General features: G+C 40.3%; 1 protein-coding gene across 1 annotated transcript in view; it reads right to left on the bottom strand.

Moving 5' to 3' along the window:
* Positions 1-20212, bottom strand: part of COL22A1 (collagen type XXII alpha 1 chain) — a gene marked incomplete at both ends in the record, with an annotated part of 197763 nt that overhangs the window by 46278 nt on the left and 131273 nt on the right. The window contains 11 exons of the mRNA XM_080339502.1: positions 158-211; positions 737-790; positions 4897-4929; positions 6780-6821; positions 7894-7947; positions 9100-9162; positions 13067-13102; positions 13508-13561; positions 15308-15361; positions 16340-16393; positions 16768-16821. Coding sequence (XP_080195628.1) covers positions 158-211; positions 737-790; positions 4897-4929; positions 6780-6821; positions 7894-7947; positions 9100-9162; positions 13067-13102; positions 13508-13561; positions 15308-15361; positions 16340-16393; positions 16768-16821 — 552 coding nt within the window. The remainder of the gene's footprint in view (positions 1-157; positions 212-736; positions 791-4896; positions 4930-6779; positions 6822-7893; positions 7948-9099; positions 9163-13066; positions 13103-13507; positions 13562-15307; positions 15362-16339; positions 16394-16767; positions 16822-20212) is intronic.

The raw sequence follows: 20212 nt of genomic DNA, 5'->3' as shown, positions 1-20212 counted from the left end.
AATAAATACATCTGCAGAAGTCCCTGGACTTACAACAATGAAGACAGGGAAATGGGCTGTTGGTGTATAGGGGAAGAATTATTTACAGTGATATGGACCTTGAAAACACCACTCTCTGGTCATGTCAAACATTTTCTTCAAGGCTGAGCCCTCTTACCTGTACTCCTGCAGGTCCTGGGACACCTTGTTCCCCTGGGACCCCAGGCAATCCCTGAAAAAACAAAGGGAAATATGAAGAACCTGAAGGAAACTGTTCCTTTCTTCTCCTGAGCAGATGTTTCTCCTTCCTCACACTGAGATACAAAAGGGTGTTTTTCACAGGGCCTGTGACTGCACAGGATTCTGCCTCTCCTAGGGGCTCCACCCAGAACAAGAGCGGTCCAGAATACAAATGAAGTAGCCAAATTCACAATTTATCTGGGCCACATCACTTCAAAAGCCCTTAATAAAACAGGTACAGCCTCATTGTCAGCCATGTTCTGGATAGCAAACTCCATAGCCCTCTGTTCAGACACTAAGGCCCAAAGATATAAATTAAGTGCTTAAATTCATGTAGTCATGTAGCTTCCCCCTACAGTCACTATAAAGCCAAGCACCACTATGGCCATTTCTGATGAGAGAAGCATCTCAGCTGCAGAAGGATCTTGTCCCACCTTCTCCCTCCAAAACAGGCAGCTCTCATGTCCTGTCCCCGCTAAAGTTCAAAACAACTGAAGCAACGCTTGGCTGTGCTTACAGGTTCTCCAGTTGTTCCTTGATCTCCTTTCTCCCCTTTTGGTCCAGGTTCACCCTGAAAAACAACAACAAAGAGAGAAATAAAAGCTATTTCTGTGGCTGCATGTCACACCAGTCCTGTTTCCTAAAAGGGTTCTTTCAATCAGATATCCATTTCTAAGGTAGAGTAGCTTCCTCAAAGGATTTTAAGGTCAATGAATCAAAATTATAATATCACACAGTGAGATTTGGAGATCTTTGTGTAGACTTTTGGGATTGTTATAATAATAATTGCAAAAATGTTCAGTTTTTAAAATGAACAGACTTTCTTCATAGACAACAGCAGTTAAAGAATTTATCATTCAAAAAATTGACTAATTCAGCTCTAATGTATTGAAAGGTCAGATGATATGACCAAGAGCAAAAACACCAGCACCACCACACTGCCTCTTTGTAGAACCACAGACCTAAAGTCACCCTACAATTGGGGAAATTATCGCACATGCAGATAATTCCAATTATGTTTATAAGAGAGGAGCGTTCAGGGTCTCATCTCAACACCTTCAGTGGTGTGTACTGAGCAGCTTTTCCTGATCTCTAGCTCTGCTAACATCTCCATACATCCATGCAACTTCCCCTCCCTCCTGCAATGTCAGTACATTATTTCATGCACCATCACCACTGACTAATAGGATTAATTTATTCCTGTTCTTCCTCCTTACAGTAAATTGAAGACGCTTTCAGAAAGAAATTCATCAGCCTTGTTCTGAGCTCTAGAACAATAATCAATATGTCCATATTTCTGCTTTTTATATAGGGAAAAGGAACAGCATACAATTATGGAAATAGTTGGAATAAACCAAGCAGTACATGAATACTCATATTGGAATACTTACATGAACATACGTATTCAGGCAACAGCAATCATTACTTATTCATTGTTTATCATACAAGGTGTTTCAATTATGCAATCAAGGAAAAGTAAGAACATCAGTGATTTAAGCTACAGACACAAGGAATACTGATCAGTCAAAATGCAGAGCCCAAGACAAATCAGCTTGAATTTATTTGCATCAGCTATTTGCCAATCATTTCTGCAACACCTGGGAATTCAAAGTCCATTTGCAAACGATTCTTTAACAGACAAAATAAATGTAACTGCATAAATATTACTTAATATCTGTATTTATTATGCATTATGGATACATATAATCATCTGCGATAAATAATAGGAGGAATTTTATTCTACAGGTAGCACCTCGTTAGATCAACTTTTAATCAGGTAGTCCCTTATGCCATCTAGTGGCCTTTAGAAAGATAACGGGACCTTCTAAGCAAATGGTCCTATGCAACAAACCTGGAAGATGTTTTCACAGAATCTCAGATGGTCAGGGATTGGAAGGGACCTCAAAAGCTCATCCAGTCCAATCCCCCCGCCGGAGCAGGAACACCCAGATGAGGTTACACAGGAAGGTGTCCAGGCGGGTTTGAATGTCTCCAGAGAAGGAGACTCGACAACCTCCCTGGGCAGCCTGGTCCAGACTCTGGCACCCTCACCATGAAGAAGTTTCTTTTCAAATTTAAGTGGAATCTCTTGTGTTCCAATTTGAACCCATTACCCCTTGTACTACCATTGCTTGTCACCGAGAAGAGCCTGGCTTCATTCTCCTGACACTCACCCTTTATATATTTGTAAACATTAATAAGGTCACCCCTCAGTGTCCTCTTGTCCAGCTCCAGAGCCCCAGCTCCCTCAGCCTTTCCTCACACGGGAGATGCTCCACTCCCTTCAGCATCTTTGTTGCCCTGTGCTGGACTCTCTCCAGCAGTTCCCTGTCCTGCTGGAACTGAGGGGCCACAACTGGACACAATATTCCAGATGTGGTCTCCCCAGGGCAGAGCAGAGGGGCAGGAGAACCTCTCTGACCTACTGACCGTCCCCCTTCTAATATACCCCAGGTACCACTGGCCTTCCTGGCCACAAGGGCCCAGTGATGGCTCATGGACCTCCTGCTGTCCCCAGGACCCCCAGGTCCCTTTCCCCTACACTGCTCTCTAATAGGTCATTCCCCAATTTATAATGGAAGCTGGGGTTGTTCCTACCCAGATGCAAGACTCTACACTTTCCCTTGTTATATTTCATTCAATTTTTCCCCGTTTAATGCTTAATGACATCTAAAGCTCTGAAACCTTTTGAGAGAGTGGAACAACAAAACCCAGACATACAGCAATAAATCTGCAGGCAGAGATGGTGTTACTAAGTGGAAATAAAGGGACATATTACCAGGTAAAACAAAATTGAAAAGGGAAGAACTTACTCAACAGCCAAAGGGAGGAAGCTTTTCTAATATTCTCCATTCTCCCAGGTTTTACTTGACACGTAACATGCATGTTGATGCAAAATAGGCAAAATTACAGTCTAATGTCCTTGCACAGGCACAAACATGGGTAGAGGCAGCATTTCTTAAGTCAAACCGCCAGCAAATCTGCTTGCAAGTCTTTCCAAATTTTCCAGACCCACAACTGTCTGCTGAAACTGTTAACAGCCTGCCAGTGCTGCCTCTTGCGGAGACCTCTGCCCCCAGCAGCTGGACTTAATCCACTGCCACCCATTCCTTTCCTACAGCTCAAGGGACAGAAATGATGTGGTGACAGCCAACAGCTGCCACCAACCTGAGTCAGATCAGTGCTTACAGCTGCTTTGACTTGCTCTCAGCAGCATCCTCCTGTAGCCTCAATTAATGTGTTAGTCTTTTCTGTGCTATTTAAAGAAGAGAAAACGCAGTGGGGCCTCAGCTGTCCCCAGGTAAAAGGCCAAGTGAGGAGCCATCTCCTGCTTTGCTGCTTTTGCCTCCTTTCAGCCATCACATTTAACATATACTTTGGTTTTCACGCACCCCATCTCCAAGAAAAATGTAATTGAAAATGTTCCCTGCACCCCATGGAAGGAACTGACCCCTCTTCTGCTACTGTTCTGGTGCATCAGGGAGTTTCTGCAGAGCTCACAGCACAGGCTGCACCCAAAACACACAGTGAAGCTGCAGTGGTGGGTAAATGGGAGCTCAGACTCATTTGGTCAGAAATTTTCCATTTCTGACTATTACCGAAGTGTGTTTTAAATGAGATTGATTTTAACTGATAGTAAGTGAACAGAGTAATGGTGCTGCTGCCTCCTACATAGGCTTTGTTTTGTGTCTGCTTGTGTAAGTTGCTCTCCGTTACTGTACACCATATAGTCATAGAAAGCAATGGCAAATACTGTCTTTTGGAAAGTACATGACAAATGTGGTCCTGCATCCTCTATAACATGACACACGACACTCTCCTAAGGCTTATCGACACCCTCTGACACCTTCATTTGTAGACCTGTAAACCAAGGGTAACTCTTTACCTCCCCTTCCCCTCTCAAAGCTTGTAACACTATGTGCAGACCTGTGCTACAGTAACATCACATTCATCTTGCATATGGAGAAATCCCAGAGACCTGACCTGCCAACACACGTCAAGCCTTTTATTTTTTTACTGACTTGCAGCTCATTTACGAAAGTAACATGTTCAAAAACAAAGAGAGAACTCCTTCTGTGTCTGTGGAGTAGGAAGACAATACAAAATGTCATTGTTCTGTATATTTCCTTAGTATATATTATATACTAGCAAACTAAAAGCCAGGGGAAAAGTGAACCAAATAAATCTTGTCTCTATTCCCAGTATTACCCTCATATTCCTACTTCTTTCTTCAGCCTCTGAAGAACCTGGCATATGTACTTATTTTTTTCTAATGGCACTTTTACAGCCTGCCTCTGCCATTTATACTTACCGTAAAGCCTTCTGATCCTTAACAAGGTTACTCACACAATAATGGTGTGATCCTATATAATGCCACATATTAATATTTTCCACTATGTGCTGCAAGTGGGAAATTAAATTTCATTTTAAGCTTCATTTAAGAGTCTGGGAGAGCATACAGTTGTGTCCCAACCACAGTTGTTTTGGGTGCTGCTGATACCAGGACAGCTGTGGACTTTTCATCATGGCTGGTTACAGTGGTGAAGTTGCCCAGAACCAGACTTAAGTTATTTACTGAAGGCATTTAAATAACATGGAAAATACTAAGGTGCCATGTGTCTATCAGATACAAAAGGCAATAAGCCAGAGGCCGTGTTTATTAAAGGTGTTACTTACAGGAATCCTGGGGTGTGGGGTGAAGAAGGCTGTCTGGAAGAGAAACCAGAATGTTAAAAGAAATGCTACTTATCTTCCTTGAAGTGCACTAACTAATGTATTTTCTTTGTCATTACAGATTACACATTCCATATATTCATCAGTAGGTTTATAAATGAGCAGCTCATTGTAACATCTGGCTATTTGGAAACAAGCTCATAAGTATCAGACATTTTCTACAGTATTTCAAATAAACTCAAAAACATTCTGTACATTCCATTGCTATGAAAAATCCACCTTTAACTTTGCAATAAAGTTTACTGTTAGCTCACTCAAGTTTACTCCAGCTCACTTTTCCACTTGGAACCATCTTTAGTATTATTAAATTTCCTGATTTCATGGCTGAACTTGGTGTATTCTCTCTTTGCTTTGCATCATGTACAAGACATTTACATCTCAACATGGTTGTCTTAGGGATCACATAGTCATCCTGAAGGACTAGCTACAAAAAAGAATGATAGAGTTTTGCAGAGAGAAGCAGCATCTTTTATCAAAACTGATAAAATTAGAAAGAAAAATTTAGTCCTTGATGAAACGAGGATATGACAAAATCATCACTTTTACAGCTGAAACAGAAATTATTTCTCCTACAAACACATGAAGCTTGAGCAGTCATGTTTATTTTCTCTCTATCTAGCTGTGTTGTACTGTGTTTGTAAGCTGCCTTCTCTGCCTTTACTAAGACAGATTTATACTTGGTGTTGTGACTGGGTCATTCTTGTCTGATACACATGGAGCCTTCCCTACTCAATACCATGAAGCACCCTTTGCCACAGACTAAAGATGCACAAATAATGGCATGGAATAAATTATAACACCTCTTCCATTGCTGCATGAAGGTCATTAGGCACTTGATTTTCACCAACAGACCTTGAATCAAATTTTCTCCATAACTTGACTGTGGGTGGTGAGCAAAGATGAAAAGTGGGTATCTGCCATTTTTTGGAGGATCTGTGACTGGGATCAGCCCTCCTGTTACAGTGACAGACCTGTTCCTAGTGCTTACTCCAAGCTGCTTAATGAGATTCTGTGCGGTTTATTTGTTTACATTCAATAGATGCTGGTTTAATCGCCTGTAGTGAACTTCATTGTAATTATGTTCATGCTCCCAAATGTAATTTGAAGGGTCATTTTTAAAAGAATAAATTGTTTTATACGTCATTTTTTTTAATTAGCAGAAAGGATATATGCAAATATGTATGACTGGTTTGTGTGTTAGATCCAGTGCTGAACCCAGAATGAACTCTGGGATGAGAGGATCTTTCTGGGCTTAAAACACAGCATGGAACTGTATGCAATGGAGGCTCTGGGGGGGTACATCATTGCTGGAGCTGAATCTTCCTCCCCGTAAGTTCATGTAAATGAGAAGTGGAACCCTTTGCTCTTCCTGGAAGAAGGTGAATTGTTTCCCAAGAAGATCAGCTGTTGTTCACTGGTTTTGGTTTAGAGCCAGTCTTATCCTGAGATCTCAGCTGGAAAAATCAAGTTCACCCTGGAAATTCTGTATGAACAGACTCCCCATTTTCAGCTGTGACCTTCTTCAAAGAGCTCTCAGAGTTGCTAAACAAATCACAAATTCAATTTAAGTGCTACCACAAGGCAAGGACATATAAAAATGTTTACAAAGAAGCAGAGGAGGGCACAACCTCCCCCCAAAATAAAAAAATCAAATATACCTTGATACTGCTTCTCTGAAGGAAAGAGATGTAATCTCAGAGTAAATGGGTCCTAAAGTTTCTGCAGAGAGGTAGGGATCTTGAAAAGCTTTGTTTTTGAGGAATTAGTGTAGATTAAGTGTGATGATGGCTTAAATATTGTTACAGCATGGAATACAAATTACTTACTGTTCCAGGTAAGCCTGGTGGTCCAGGGGAACCTGTGTCACCCTAGAGAGAGGAGAAAAATATGACTAAGGATATAAAAAGATGCACAAAGAAAACTCAACATTATCAGCAAGAAGATGCAACATTACCAGTTGAGCTGTAACCCAATGACAACCTGTCAGCTCAGTGACACTGAAAATCCCATAGCACTTCTCTGATGGGTGGAATTTACCCCATTGCTCTGTCCTAAAATCCTGCTGTCCTCCCTTTGTTGCATACAGATTCCTCACTTTTTCATCTTTATCACTTTATGACTTTAACATTGATCTGACTTCACAGATTAACGAAATTCTACTGTCACCCCAACCAGTGTAGGAGTGATATGGAGTTTAATTTACATTTTAAGTTAAAATTGACCAAAATTCTTCATCGAAAAATATATTATACCCGAGCTTCTCTTGTAGATGAAAAAAAAAAAATTGGTTTTTCATAAAAAATATATGTTTCTAAATCCATTTCTTGCCTTCCATAGATGGTGAAAGTCATTGCTAAACTGAGGGCCAATGTATCCTAGGAAAAAGAACAAAGTGGTACCCACTCCAAAATGTCTATTGCCACTATAATGAGGGCAAATTTTTGATTATACAACCATAGGCATCTGCAAGGTCAGTGCTTTTTCTTCATCTTCATGGTCACAGTGGTGGAACGTAAATTTTGGTGGACATCACCCTTGTCTAGTTCTCTCATTTTCACTAAAATTGATAGTATTATGGTGGCAGAAGCCCAGACCATTCCTTAAATTATTGTTCCAGAACATCACAGGCAGGCACAGAAAAAGTATTTTGAATTTAATTCCAGGCTTATTTTGATTAGACAATTTTAACACAAATAAAAGTTTATTTAAATTTAAAAAGCCATCCTTAGATTTCAGCAACTGCTTACTATTTCTTGCATTGCTCAAGAAATAGTTATCTCTGTCTCACATGCAGCTTTCTCTGCTGCTCCTTAGTAAGCTTCAGCTAACAGATTTCTAATGTTTCTAATCTTCTCAGATATTCTCATCTATTTCTTGTCTCTGTGCCTTTGTTTCTTTTCTTCTTTTATCTAAGGAAAAGAATGTTCATTTAATACTGACCTTTTCTCCTCTTTCACCTTTGAATCCTGGGAGACCATCTTTTCCTTTTTCTCCCTAAAAGCGGTAAAAAGAAAGCAGGAAATATGCATGTTTTGATTTGTTTTCAGTCTCACTAGACTATTCTATACTTTCAGCTGATCTTACCTGTGCTCCGAGATGTAATGCAAGCAATTAAAAATGTAACATTTTGGAGATGGCTTCATAAAATCCACACTATTTTCAAAAGCCAAAAAACAGCAATTAAGTTCATGGAATGGAAAGCACCAATCCTAAATCAACTTGCATATAGAAGGTCCTATAGCCCAATGCAGTTATAAAAAACAGATTTTTACTAGTTGGACAAGAGAGACACCAGAACAAGAGTTGAGACCCAAAGTGGACATTCATACTACCATTTTTGTTTATGTTAAAGATTTCTGAATCATCTGGTGCCTGCTTCTCTATTTTGCCCAGGTATCCTGGTCATCTGAATGGGAGATGCTTAACAAGGATGACATGAATACCCCTCAAAGTGCATATGCAAAATGTATTGAACTTTCATTCAAACAGGACCTATCTGACCTACATTTCTATGATTTTACATAGAGAATATATTCTATATCCTATGCTCTACTGTACATAAAATATAGCAAACTGAACAGTAAGACCTCGGTTGATTTTAGATACTTCTTGCCCACATTCAAAGATTAAGTCTGTTATCAGAAGTACAAACCTCATTTACATGACTAAATTTGCTCTCAGGCTCCTGATCGAACAATTTCCTAGTACATCAATGGATCTGGAGGTCTGAAGCTAGCAGGGGAAGCAGTAGACACCAGGCCTTGGATGGAAGTTGGTCCATTGGAAAATGATCCATCTATCTGGAGCCTTCTTCAGGGCTCAGTGACGAGGGGGATACGTAATTTTTTCTTGTAATTAATTTTTTTAGTGTTCTTAAGTCAGGTATTTCTGAAAGTAAGGTCTAAAGACTACTTTACCTCTTCTACTTCATGAGTCATAACTTGCTGCATTTAGGACAGACACCATTCATTAACACCTCTGTTGCAACTAGGCATGGAATGGATACTTGGTGACCTTGCTGGATGCCAAACAGCCACTCACCACAGCAATTGCACCAAGAGAGAACATCATCACACTCGAGATAAGTCCTCCTGGCACCAAATGGCCAAAAAAAACCAAATCAAGCTACGGCTCAAAGTCACTCACCTGGTCCCCTTTTTCTCCTCTCAATCCAGGTAAACCCTGAGGACCAGGAAGACCTGCTTCACCCTGAAAGTAAGACAAAAAAGTGTGTTAAATCTAGGAAGAGGCATCAAGCATGGATTGTATTAATAAAACAAATTATTCTCAATTCTCAAAAAATTATTCTCAAATGTAATGAAAAGTGAGAAGGCAGAATGGTGGTCCAAAGTCTTCTTTCACTCATGTTATTTAAAAATGCATCAAGTCTGCTCCTCAGGGTAGGCTAATCTAGTCAGCTGGGAAGAATGAAACCTTGGTTTAGCTGTCTATCTCTTCATGTGTCTGATATTAAGACTGTGAGTTGTACAGAACTCATAATGACTGCAGATGGTTTCTTCTTGATACCTAATGACACTATGATATGCGTGGTCTATGATGTAAGCCAGAGTCTGCCCCAGTTTTTTCATAGGATAGAATATAATAGTAGTTTGCTGAGAAAGAATGGCCTTACTTGGATTATCAAATAATTCATCGGTTTTGTAAAAATGGAAAATCTTTATTTATAACAGAAGCTGTGGCAGTTGCACACCCCCCTCTCCTTCAATGGGGCAGTTAATGACTCTTGTGGGACCTGGAGTTGGTTGACAGGGTCGTTAGCAGAGGAGGGGGGAGCAGAGATGCCAAGAAGCTTCTGGAATGTCCACAGCCAGATCTGATGAGACTATAAAACAGGGTTCCCACTGAAAATTCTCTTTGTGTGGCCTTCTCGGAGCAGCGGGTCTGTGCCGGAGGCCTCCCCTTAGGTGGGAACACCATCTAAGGAAACTTTCTGGGATTGGAAGCACCTCATCTCCTCATTTGAGTGAGTGATAATTTAAGTCCTTGCCGACCCAGCAAGTGTAGTCCTTGCCTAGCCAGGCCAGTGTAGTCCTTGCTGAACCAGGCGAGTGTAGTATCCAGGGCAGAGGGCTCTGGCTTTGTTCCCTGTGAGTGCATGCATGTACGCTGTGGATCCTCATTATTCTCATTTGCTGCACCCCAATAATGTCCTCGATTGATATCCAAACCTTTATCTTATGTTATTGGAGTGCTAACTAATTGTATAAACCCTATTTTGGTCAGTTCATTGGCTGTACTTTTCTGGCCAGAATAAAGTCTGGTTTAGAACTTGTTTTGCCCCCTAAAACTGACTTTGGGATCTCTCTGTGACAGTGTGACAGCAGCTAAGATCTGTTGTGTTTTTTTGTTTTGGTTGTTTTGGTTGTGTTTTGTTTGTTTATTTGTTTTTGAGGGTTTGTTTTTGTTTCGTTTTGCTTTTGCTGTTACGCTGGTAACTGGCATGATGGAAATTATGAGCAAATAAAAGTGACTAAAAAAAATTAAATCTAACTTTTCATTTTTAATGATCTGGTGTAGTCTGGAAATGCAAAAACTGCACTGTATTATCTGATTGGAATGGATGTTACCTGATAAGTGTATCTAGAATTTTCTGGATCCACCAGTGGATGTTTGTATTTCTTTCTGTTTGAATCTTACCTTTGAGTTTCTGCTTTATAATAGTTGATACTGGAGTAATTATCTTCTCTGTGTCATGTGCCTTGTTCTAAATATATCAAGTAATCTCAAATTTAGCTCCAGGTCGACCCAATTTGTCATCCTATGCTATCTGCATTTGTAATGCAATATCACAAAGGATCTCAGCCATGGACATGCACTATTTGTTGTACAAATACAAAACTAAGAAGACATACTCTCTGCTTTAAGGAGATTACCTCTGAAGTACAGGAAGAGTCAAAACATTATCATGATATAGATGTAACAAGTCTGCAGAAGAAAGTAGGTGTGGAACAAGATGCTTTGGTGACTAAGTATTATTAGGAACATCAGGGTGATCTTTGGAGAATTCTGAAGAAAGTGACATTTGGTGAAGAGAGAGTGGTGCTTTATGAGAGCCACTGCAGGATCCTGGCTGACTATGACATCCCAGAGATCACGAGAGCAAAAAGAAGACTTAACATTAAACAAGAATAGAGGACAATTTGGAGAAAAAATAAAAACATGTGGTGTGATTTTGGCCTCTGGAAGGTACTGAAGCAAAATGTCAATGAGTTTGTATGAGCTCAAGGTCAGAAAGATAATACAAAAGAGCTAATGAGGATTTGTTGAAAACTAATCATGTCAAACACATCCAGTTCCCTCCCTTGACACCATAACTAAGCAGAGAAGAAGGAAGCATTTGTGTGATGTCTCTTGGCATTAGTAAAACATTTGATGCAGGCCAACATGATGCTCTCATTAGCAAACTACTGAAATATGGTGTAGAAGAAGTCTCTGGAGAATGGTGCACAACTGACAGAAGAAACTACATTCACGCACTTATTATTAGCTATTTCTTGTCAAAAACAAAGGATATATGAAGTCCTCTAAGGGTCAGCACTATTCAACATTTTAATTTATGACTGGGGTGACAGAAAAGGGAGCATATATGAAATAGGTGGAGAACACCCTTCTGTGGAGAGAAAAGCAAATGTTTTGGAAGATGGTATTAGAGTTCAAAACAGCCTTGTGTGGGGAGATGATCCAGACCAAGTGGCAGTGTTTTGGTTGGGAATCTGACCCTTCCTTGCACTGAGCCCCAGTTTGCCCAGCAATTGCAAGCCCAGGAGTTCGTTTGCCTGGCAATTGATAGCCCGGGAGTTTGTTTGCCCAGCAAGAGCAAAATGACACGACTGGGTGACAGGAACCACTGAGGAAGGGTAGAGAAACCATCCCAAGAGCCTGATGCAAACGCTCCTGAGGAACAGCTGTCATGAACCTTGGTAATGTCCCCTTACTTGGGACACCAGGGAAGAACATTTTGCTGAGAACTGAGTGATACCTCTTAGGCAGATTATAATGAATTTTGGAATAGAATCAGAATAGTCCCCACATGTGGGCTCATGGAATTGTTAGCCACTTAATAAGTGCCTTATCCCAATAAATCTCACTTTGTGCCTTGCACTCATAACCTTCTCCCTTCAAGGGGTAGATAATGGAAGCAGTCCAACAAATAGGAAAAATGGTCAGCAATTCCTAAAAGTTAATTCTTATGGAGACACTGCCACAGGTTATGGAAAGCTGCTATATGAGGCTCCTAATGGACAACTTCTTCCCTTACTGTTTCTAAGTCCAATTTGTGGAATAGTTGATGCATGTTCTTCTTTATTGCATAAGACAACATGGGATCAGAGGTCATGACCACTCTCCCATTTGATTGTTATAGAAGAAGATTGGACTGAGACTGGTGGGAATTAGAGAAGACTGAGGCTGGAAGATTATTCCATTGCTGATGTATGCCCTGTGTCCCAAAATCTGAAAATGTATGCCAAAAATACTCTGTTTTATGCAAACTTCTGTTTCTACAGATTTTCGTACTACAGTTGAAAGTTGGTGTGTGAATGACAATGTTAACAACTACGGTTAGTGGTCCTGACTGGGCTTTAGACAGCTGTGTGCTTTAGGAAATCACAGAACACTTCACTGAGTTCAGCATTTGCCTTCTGAAACCCAAATCCCACTGCAAAAAGACTAAGATAACTGTGAAACTTCTAACAGTCATCTGGGGTTATTTCCTAGCAAGCTTTTACAACCTAGAAATGACAGTATCACCCCTTGCATCAAATAGTCATAAGTTCCTCATCTTCTAGAACCAGCACCCTGCGTTAATATGAGGTGTGAGGGAAAACTAGCACACTTAAGCCACACTGCCTGCCTTTTGTTCCCTATATAGTAACAAGATGATTGAATTTTCCAGGATGAAAAGTTGGCTTTAACATATTTTTATTCTGGAATTTTTGCATGACTCTGTCTAACCATGAGTCTCATCCATTCATCTGTTGTATCTTCAATTGCAGATGCAAATAACATGCACAGACCTTGTTACTGGCAAATGGCTTCATTATTGCATGTGGTCACTTTTTATCACACTGACAGGTACGCCTTTCCTGCTCACCTGCTCACCACGTTGGCCACGGCTCCCTGGTTCACCCTGGAAAAACAAAAGCAGGACTTTAACATTGCAAGCACCTGACCCTTTTGTAAGAACACTTTCTCATTAGTAAAGAGTGTCCCCTATGGTCCTGGCACATGCTCCTCTACCTGCTTCCCATATGGCACTAAAATTGCCTTCCTGATGGCTTGGGAACCCAGCCCACAAGAAGCCAACATAAGAGCCAGGTCAAATCTCCCTAACCATGTAGACTTGAAAGAGGAGTATCAAACAGGCCTTGCTATTATTTTGGAGTACCATGAACTCTGAAAGGCATTGAGCCACATCTGTTCATCTTATGCCTCTAACTTCAGAGGAATCCTAATCTCCTGACTTCAGTGTAATTCCAAAATCAGACCTTGACTGTCTCAATGGCTCTCACAATTATGAAATAGAACTCCTTACCTTAGGGCCAGCTTTTCCAGGAAAGCCTTCCTCACCTTTTTCTCCTTGTTCACCCTGCAGGGAACACAAGTTAATATACAAAATTCTCTGGTAATAAAACATATTTGTAGGTAACTGTGAGGAACATTTTTGACTCAGACCCCCAGTATCAGCCTGAGGACATAAATGGAGCCATGTGAGGATATGTTTCCTGGAATATTTTTCAATTCTAGAGTGTTTGTAAACATATCTCCAGCACTAATCACCCTACCTGAATATTTCTGGAATAACACAAAGTCAAACACTGTTGCATTTAAAATGTCCATAGTGAATTTCCTGAACAACATAACCTCCATTCAGTTTTCTTAAATTGTCTGTGGTTAGAAATTCTACTTTATTTCTATCAAGAAAAATAAATAATGGTGGGATTGGGACCTTTGTCACCGAGCTTCTTAGATAAATTCTTTGAAACTGATTTTCAGGGTGGGCAGTGTCATCACAGAGAGCAGAGACTGCATTGAATTAGGAGCTGAAACACGCTACATAGCTGGGAAGTGCAGTAGATACTACAAGGGGCTGTGGATAAGGTCCAATGATTTATTTAGCCTCAGAACTTTCTTATAGGCTCCAAATTCCTCACCTTGATTCATCAATAAATGGAAGCTGGGGACTCTGCTAGACCTAGGCTCAAGCACTCAGTGCACTCAGGTGAGAGGCAAGTATAAATGGAATGAGTTGCTGGAATAAGTAAGAGTGACAGTGCTCAAGTATCAGAGGCAGGAAGACCATTGCCAATAAAATCCATGGCAGTAGATGGTTAAGAGCTGTTGTCCTTATTCTAATGTCACCATGTATTGATCCTGTGATTTTTTAAGGAAAAAGTCTCATAAGACTGATTTGGCGATGTGGAACGCAAGAAAAAGAACATTTAATAAATCCCTCTGGAAAGCAACAGATCTTTGTGGTTTTGGTGGACTACCATGAATATTGTTTCAAACTGAATAGTAGTAGTACCTAATAGTGAATATATTGGTTCTGGTTCTAACACATATCCATCACTGGATGAAGATATGGAGATAGTTGTAGCTGTTACGGTGAGTTCTAACAAAGCTTCCTTCTTTTCAAATAAGGATCCTTAGATTCTGTGATTCCCCAAAGCCTAGTTTGGCTTTCATAGCCAAAATATGGCACTTTGTTTCTTATTTACATAGAGATGACAACTCAATCAGAGTGTCTCCTACCTCTAAATCTTCTATCATCTCCCTTCTCCCACTGTGGACACAGCAGAGGTGACAACTCTTCCCAATCTGCCATTTGAGGAAGCTTTCAAATGGGGCATATGGAGTAGGAAATAATGAAGAACCATTTTTCTGCCACACAGACCTACAGAAGCCTTAGGGGGGTGGTATTTCTTCTTTGCAGCACTTCAGGAAGGAAAGAAAGGATTGTCTCTGGAGCCTGCCACACTTCATTTTTCTTCTTCTTCGTGCCTTGGATATATGCCTTGAGTTGTCAATGTCAATGGCTTTCCTGACTGACAGCAAATGCTTCTCTATTTGCAATGCTCAACTGTGTTTGCTGAATAGGATACCATGGTTGAGGAAAAGACAACTTCCTCTCATCCTTGCCATATTTATAACCAGTTCCATCTTCATAAGGACTCAGTACAGTGCAATCCCACCAGCTGACTTAGACCTGGAGCTTCACTGATGGATGAGTGATGTGGGATTGGTGATGTTTGGCTCTGGACATCTGCTCCCCTTCCTGCCTGCACCTGCTAGATCACCTAAATAAGCTACCCAGGTACATAGCATCACTTGCCTTTTGACCCGGAAGACCAGGAAGCCCATTTAATCCATCTTTGCCAGGCAGCCCCTAAACAAGAGAAAATAATCAGTTGTGTCTGTTCTTTAAATCATTAACAGCAAGCTCAGCATAACCATGCTCAGATCATCTCTCTTGTCACTGACCTAAGTTTAAGAAGAGAATAACGAAGAGAATAACCATCACATGCATTTTGTTCTGAATCTTTTCTTACCATGACTCCAATAAAACTAGATCTATTTCTTCTCTGCCCTTTTTCCAGTATCCCGATTTTGGTGAATGACCACTGGATGTCAGTGTTGTTACAGAGAACCAGTAATATAGGGCTTCTATGCACTGTGGCTTCTTAGATAACTTTAAAAATTACATTTTGCTCTATGAGTCTCTTTTATATATAGCTATAAAGGGGTTTTAATGCCTATTTCTCCCTATAAAGGGGTTCTAATGTCTATTTCTCCTTTTAAATATCAGTAATTTCTCACACAATACATAGACTCCTAAAATTAAATTATGCAATACATAAAGACAGAATCATTCAGCAGGATAAGAATTCAAATTACTTCCTGCAATGTATTTTAAATGGTGAGAAAAAGTTTTGTCAGACTCCAAATACTGCAGTCTGTAGGTGGCACTTCTTAATACAAAGTATTTCATAATTCACCTTTCTTGGCTTAACAGCCAACAGAAATTGCTATACTCTGAAATCTGAGATTTTAATTTCAGTTCTTTGGTCCCATTCAGAAAACTCCAGGACTGGAAGAACAAGATCTTGCCAAATACAAAATGACTATTGAAAGGTATCATATAAAGACAACATCACGGTCCCAGTGTGTAGGAATAATGGAGCTGCATCTGGTAAAATCCTTGTTCACAAAAGGCATCAGATATTAACATTTGCATTAAAGGTGACAATGTTGGAGCACATGTTAAAACCTTGCATGCAGACAAGCAGTGGGAAAGGAGTCAAAGACTTGAGAATTAAAGTATCTGAAGACATGGGGGAAAGGGAAGCAGTTCCTCAACACTTACAGCTGGTCCCGGTGGTCCAGTTTTACCAGAAACTCCAATTTCCCCTGGCAGTCCCTGAAAAATGAAACCAGCACAAAAAAAAATATATATATAAATCAGAATTTCTGTCCTTTGCAGCTACTTCACTGGAGGTTGCTGCTTTTAGTTTAAATGAGATTTTCCCTTCCACAGCAGTCAGGTCTCTGCTGTGGGGTGTCTTGCAGACATTGACTTATGCTCAGGTAGTATCAATGTGGTTCCAAAATTCAGCACAGAGAAGCTGTCCTCTAGGAGCAGCTGTAGCTTTTCAGTGATAAATATAAGTTAAAATATATTGCCAGAGGCCATGACTCAATTCCCACTGAAACTCATGACCTAAACTTCTCTCTGCTGCTTTTTCCTCTCCTTTATATAAAATAAAAAAAAAAAACCCAAGCATGTTTTCTTACTGGTGCTCCAGGTGGTCCTGAGGGTCCAGCAATGCCTGGGGGCCCTGGAGGTCCCTGTAAAAGAGGAAGCAAAACCAGTTTATCATCAAACTCCCTGTTAGTGGCTGAAAGCCCCAAGTCCTTCCCTACACAGTCAAAATAGCAAAAGCACTCAATTTTATTTCATTAACTTCTACCAAAAAAATGTGAGATGCCAAACTGAGCTCCAAGGGAACCAGACTCAGCAGCAGAACAGGATCACCCACTTAGTCGCTAATTACTGTTGCTACCAGGTGAGCTCCATCCTCCAATCCAGTACGAGAGATGGAGGAGCTGAAGGCCATCAACAATAATACACAACACAAAGCTTGTCCAGTAGGATCCCTTGTAGTATCCAGCTTAATTTGGTCTTGATTAATGTTGTTTCAAAGTGAACAATTTACCTCTGCAAAAAGATCTCTGAAGTAACTAATTGATGGAACAGGCTCATGGTTTGGGCTTTTTTTTGGGGGGTGGAGGTAAAAATAGGAAACCAAGAGGATGGAGAAAGAATGCAGTGGATCAGGTGTTTTAAACCAAATGCAGCACCACTTTAGTGCTCTGCATTAACCTTGTTGATATCAAAAGGTCCTCACAAATGCTTTAATGACCACATTCAGCTGGAAATGTCCTAATAGTCTTTCTTACTCATCTCCCAACAATAGCTGTTTCTCTTAGAGAAAATATTCTCTCAATAGCCATCCAATTTTCAGAGGAATTTATTTCTGTGTATTGAGCGAATTGTTAAATTTGGCTTCCTAGCTGTGAGATTTGTTTCCATGCTTGACAGATTCTAATAGGTGTTTGTAACTTCCAGCTTCCACTGTAGACAAGACAGGATTGCTCCTGTGCTCAGAACGAAGCATGTGTTTGTGTATTTTTTGGAACAAGACCTAAGCAAAAAACAGTAGGATGGGTGTGAAAAATGGATATACGACTAAGTTGAAATTTTACCCTGTCTGTCTCTCTCTGTCTTTCTAACATGATGATTTCATTCATTTTCAGTTTTCAGTATTGAGGGAGTTCTGCTGTGTTTGTACTTAAATAAATAAAATAAAATAAAATAAAATAAAATAAAAATAAAATTAAAATAAAATAAAATAACAACAACCAGGCCCCTCTGCCCCCACAAAAACCCTGTGTAAAGAATTGAAACTGAACATCTGATGCATGATAGTAAATGGTCAGTCAGCATTTTCCCTGCTAGACCTGTGTCACCATTCAATATCACAAAGCAAGCTTTTGCGATTAAGGTATTATGAGTCATGAATCAATATCAGCATCTCACATTTAAATAAAAATGTAGCTGAAGAAAGTGGTGTAGAAAAGTGAGGACACAGAGAGACAGTAAGATAAGCAGTCTTTTTACAATATACTTGTAAAATTCAGCCAGATGAGAAGATAGCCTCTCACCAATAGATGGTGCAAAGCAACCAGAAAAGGGACCTGTAGATGCATTTGGTTCCCACGATCTGTTTTCCTTGCAACTCCAGACATGGAGTCATCCCACCACCAACATTAGCATTTGTGAAGTGCTTCAAATGTGAGCATAACTAAAAAATTCCCAGAAATATGTGCCTTGGGATGCACTGATGCTGCTGACATAATTCCTGGGGAGCCCCACATCAGCTTCTGGGGATGCTGGTCCAGCTGCTACTGCAGGAAGGTCCTGCAGACGAGGAGCTCTTATCAGGAGACACCTGGCAGAGACCATCTGTCACTCACTAAAGTTTCCATCATTCAAGGAACAGTCCAAATTAGCCCAGCACAAGAGAATAATACTACACTGTGGGCACAACTAGATGGAGTGACCTCAGACATCAGGTACCTTGAAGTTCTGCTTGGCCCTACTCCACTTCTACAAGGATCACATTGCTGAGAGGCTCTGCAGAAGGTATGGGCTCCAAGAAGGGGCTTCCATGAAGAGTGAGTGAGGTACCAGGAAAGAAGGCAAGGGTACTTTTAGAAAAACAACAGCAAACTGATTCAACAGCATAGTGGACTATGCGTAAGTGCAGGAAAGAAACTGTAAAATTTACCTTTGCAGACTTGTTGCAAATTCCTTTTGTTCCTCCCTAATAGCCTAATTTTGCCCCCTCTCTGCCAATAACTGAACAACTTCCCACCATCAAACACATATGCTCCATGGCCCTACCTCAGGAAGCGTCTGTCAAGAGGTGAAAAATGCCAGCCAGGACTGTGCCTCAGCCAAAGAATCCCCAAGTATGATGAAAGTTACCCCACACAGCACAGACAGCAGTTAATCTGACCTTCTGACCTAAAAGCAAAGTCTCGCTCAAACATCTGTCAGCAACTGGTGTAATCCCTGAAACATAAGGTCCTACATCCTCCTCATCCCAACCATTTCTCCTAGTAACTCTTGATACTCTCACTAGCCAAGACAATTTCTAATTATTCTCTCAAACTTTCTATATTCTGGACCACAATAACTGTATGCAACAATAAATCTTGAAATAGAAGCACACTGATCCTTACCCTAACTTGCCACGAATAACTCAGTTTCATTGCTCTCCATCATCTGGGACATCATGCCCAAGACTGCCTTACTCAGGTAGTGTCACCACATGTTGCTTCAATGAATGTTACAGCCACTAATGGAAAGCTCTTGTGATACAACCCTCTCTGAGAGGGATGTAGAAAGTTTTACATAATGACCACCAGTATCCCCAGGAGATGCTTCAGCTGACTGTGTGCACCAGTATATCTACTGTCGTATTGAATTTCTTGCTTTCTGCAACTTGGGCTATAGAAAGTGACTGGCATACAGAGAAATAAAATGGCACAATCACAAGGAAGCTGCAGAAATATATCATTTTCCTGTATAGAGCCCTCCTTTTTGCTACTGTCCAGAGCAAATCAGCTTCACTTGTGTATAAATTTCTGTTATTGTAGCCATTCTCCTGATTCCTGAGTGTACTTCAGAGCAAGGACTATTCTTCATAAACATTTGGAAAAGACCAAATTGACAACATTTATTTGTGATTTAAAAAACAAAAAAAAATCCATAAAACAGCTACAGCAGGACAGCCTGTAATGTTTAACCCCAAAATCTCAACATCATTGTTTATTTGCTTCCCTTTTGTAACTGAATCCAGATTCAAGTACTCAATTTTACTCATCACCTTTTTGAGTGATCATTTGGTGAATTATACAGATGAGAGACCCTGTCACAAATCCAGTCCCCAGTGTTGTCCCTTTAAAGCTCTGATCTATACAAAAAATTAATCATGGAATGTTTCTTTTTCTGGCTGGTGAAGACTGATGTGTGCTTCCTACATGCTGAAGGAAAAAACTGATATATGAAAACTTTATTCTAAAGCAGAACTCCACCAACTCAGTTTGAAAAACATATGCAAAACGTGGCTCTTTTATCAAAATGTTTAAACCAAAGTATTTCCAAACTGTT

Source organism: Nesoenas mayeri, assembly GCF_963082525.1.
Source record: "Nesoenas mayeri genome assembly, chromosome: 2".
Lineage (NCBI taxonomy): Eukaryota > Metazoa > Chordata > Aves > Columbiformes > Columbidae > Nesoenas > Nesoenas mayeri.
This window is presented reverse-complemented; position numbering and strand designations above follow the sequence as displayed.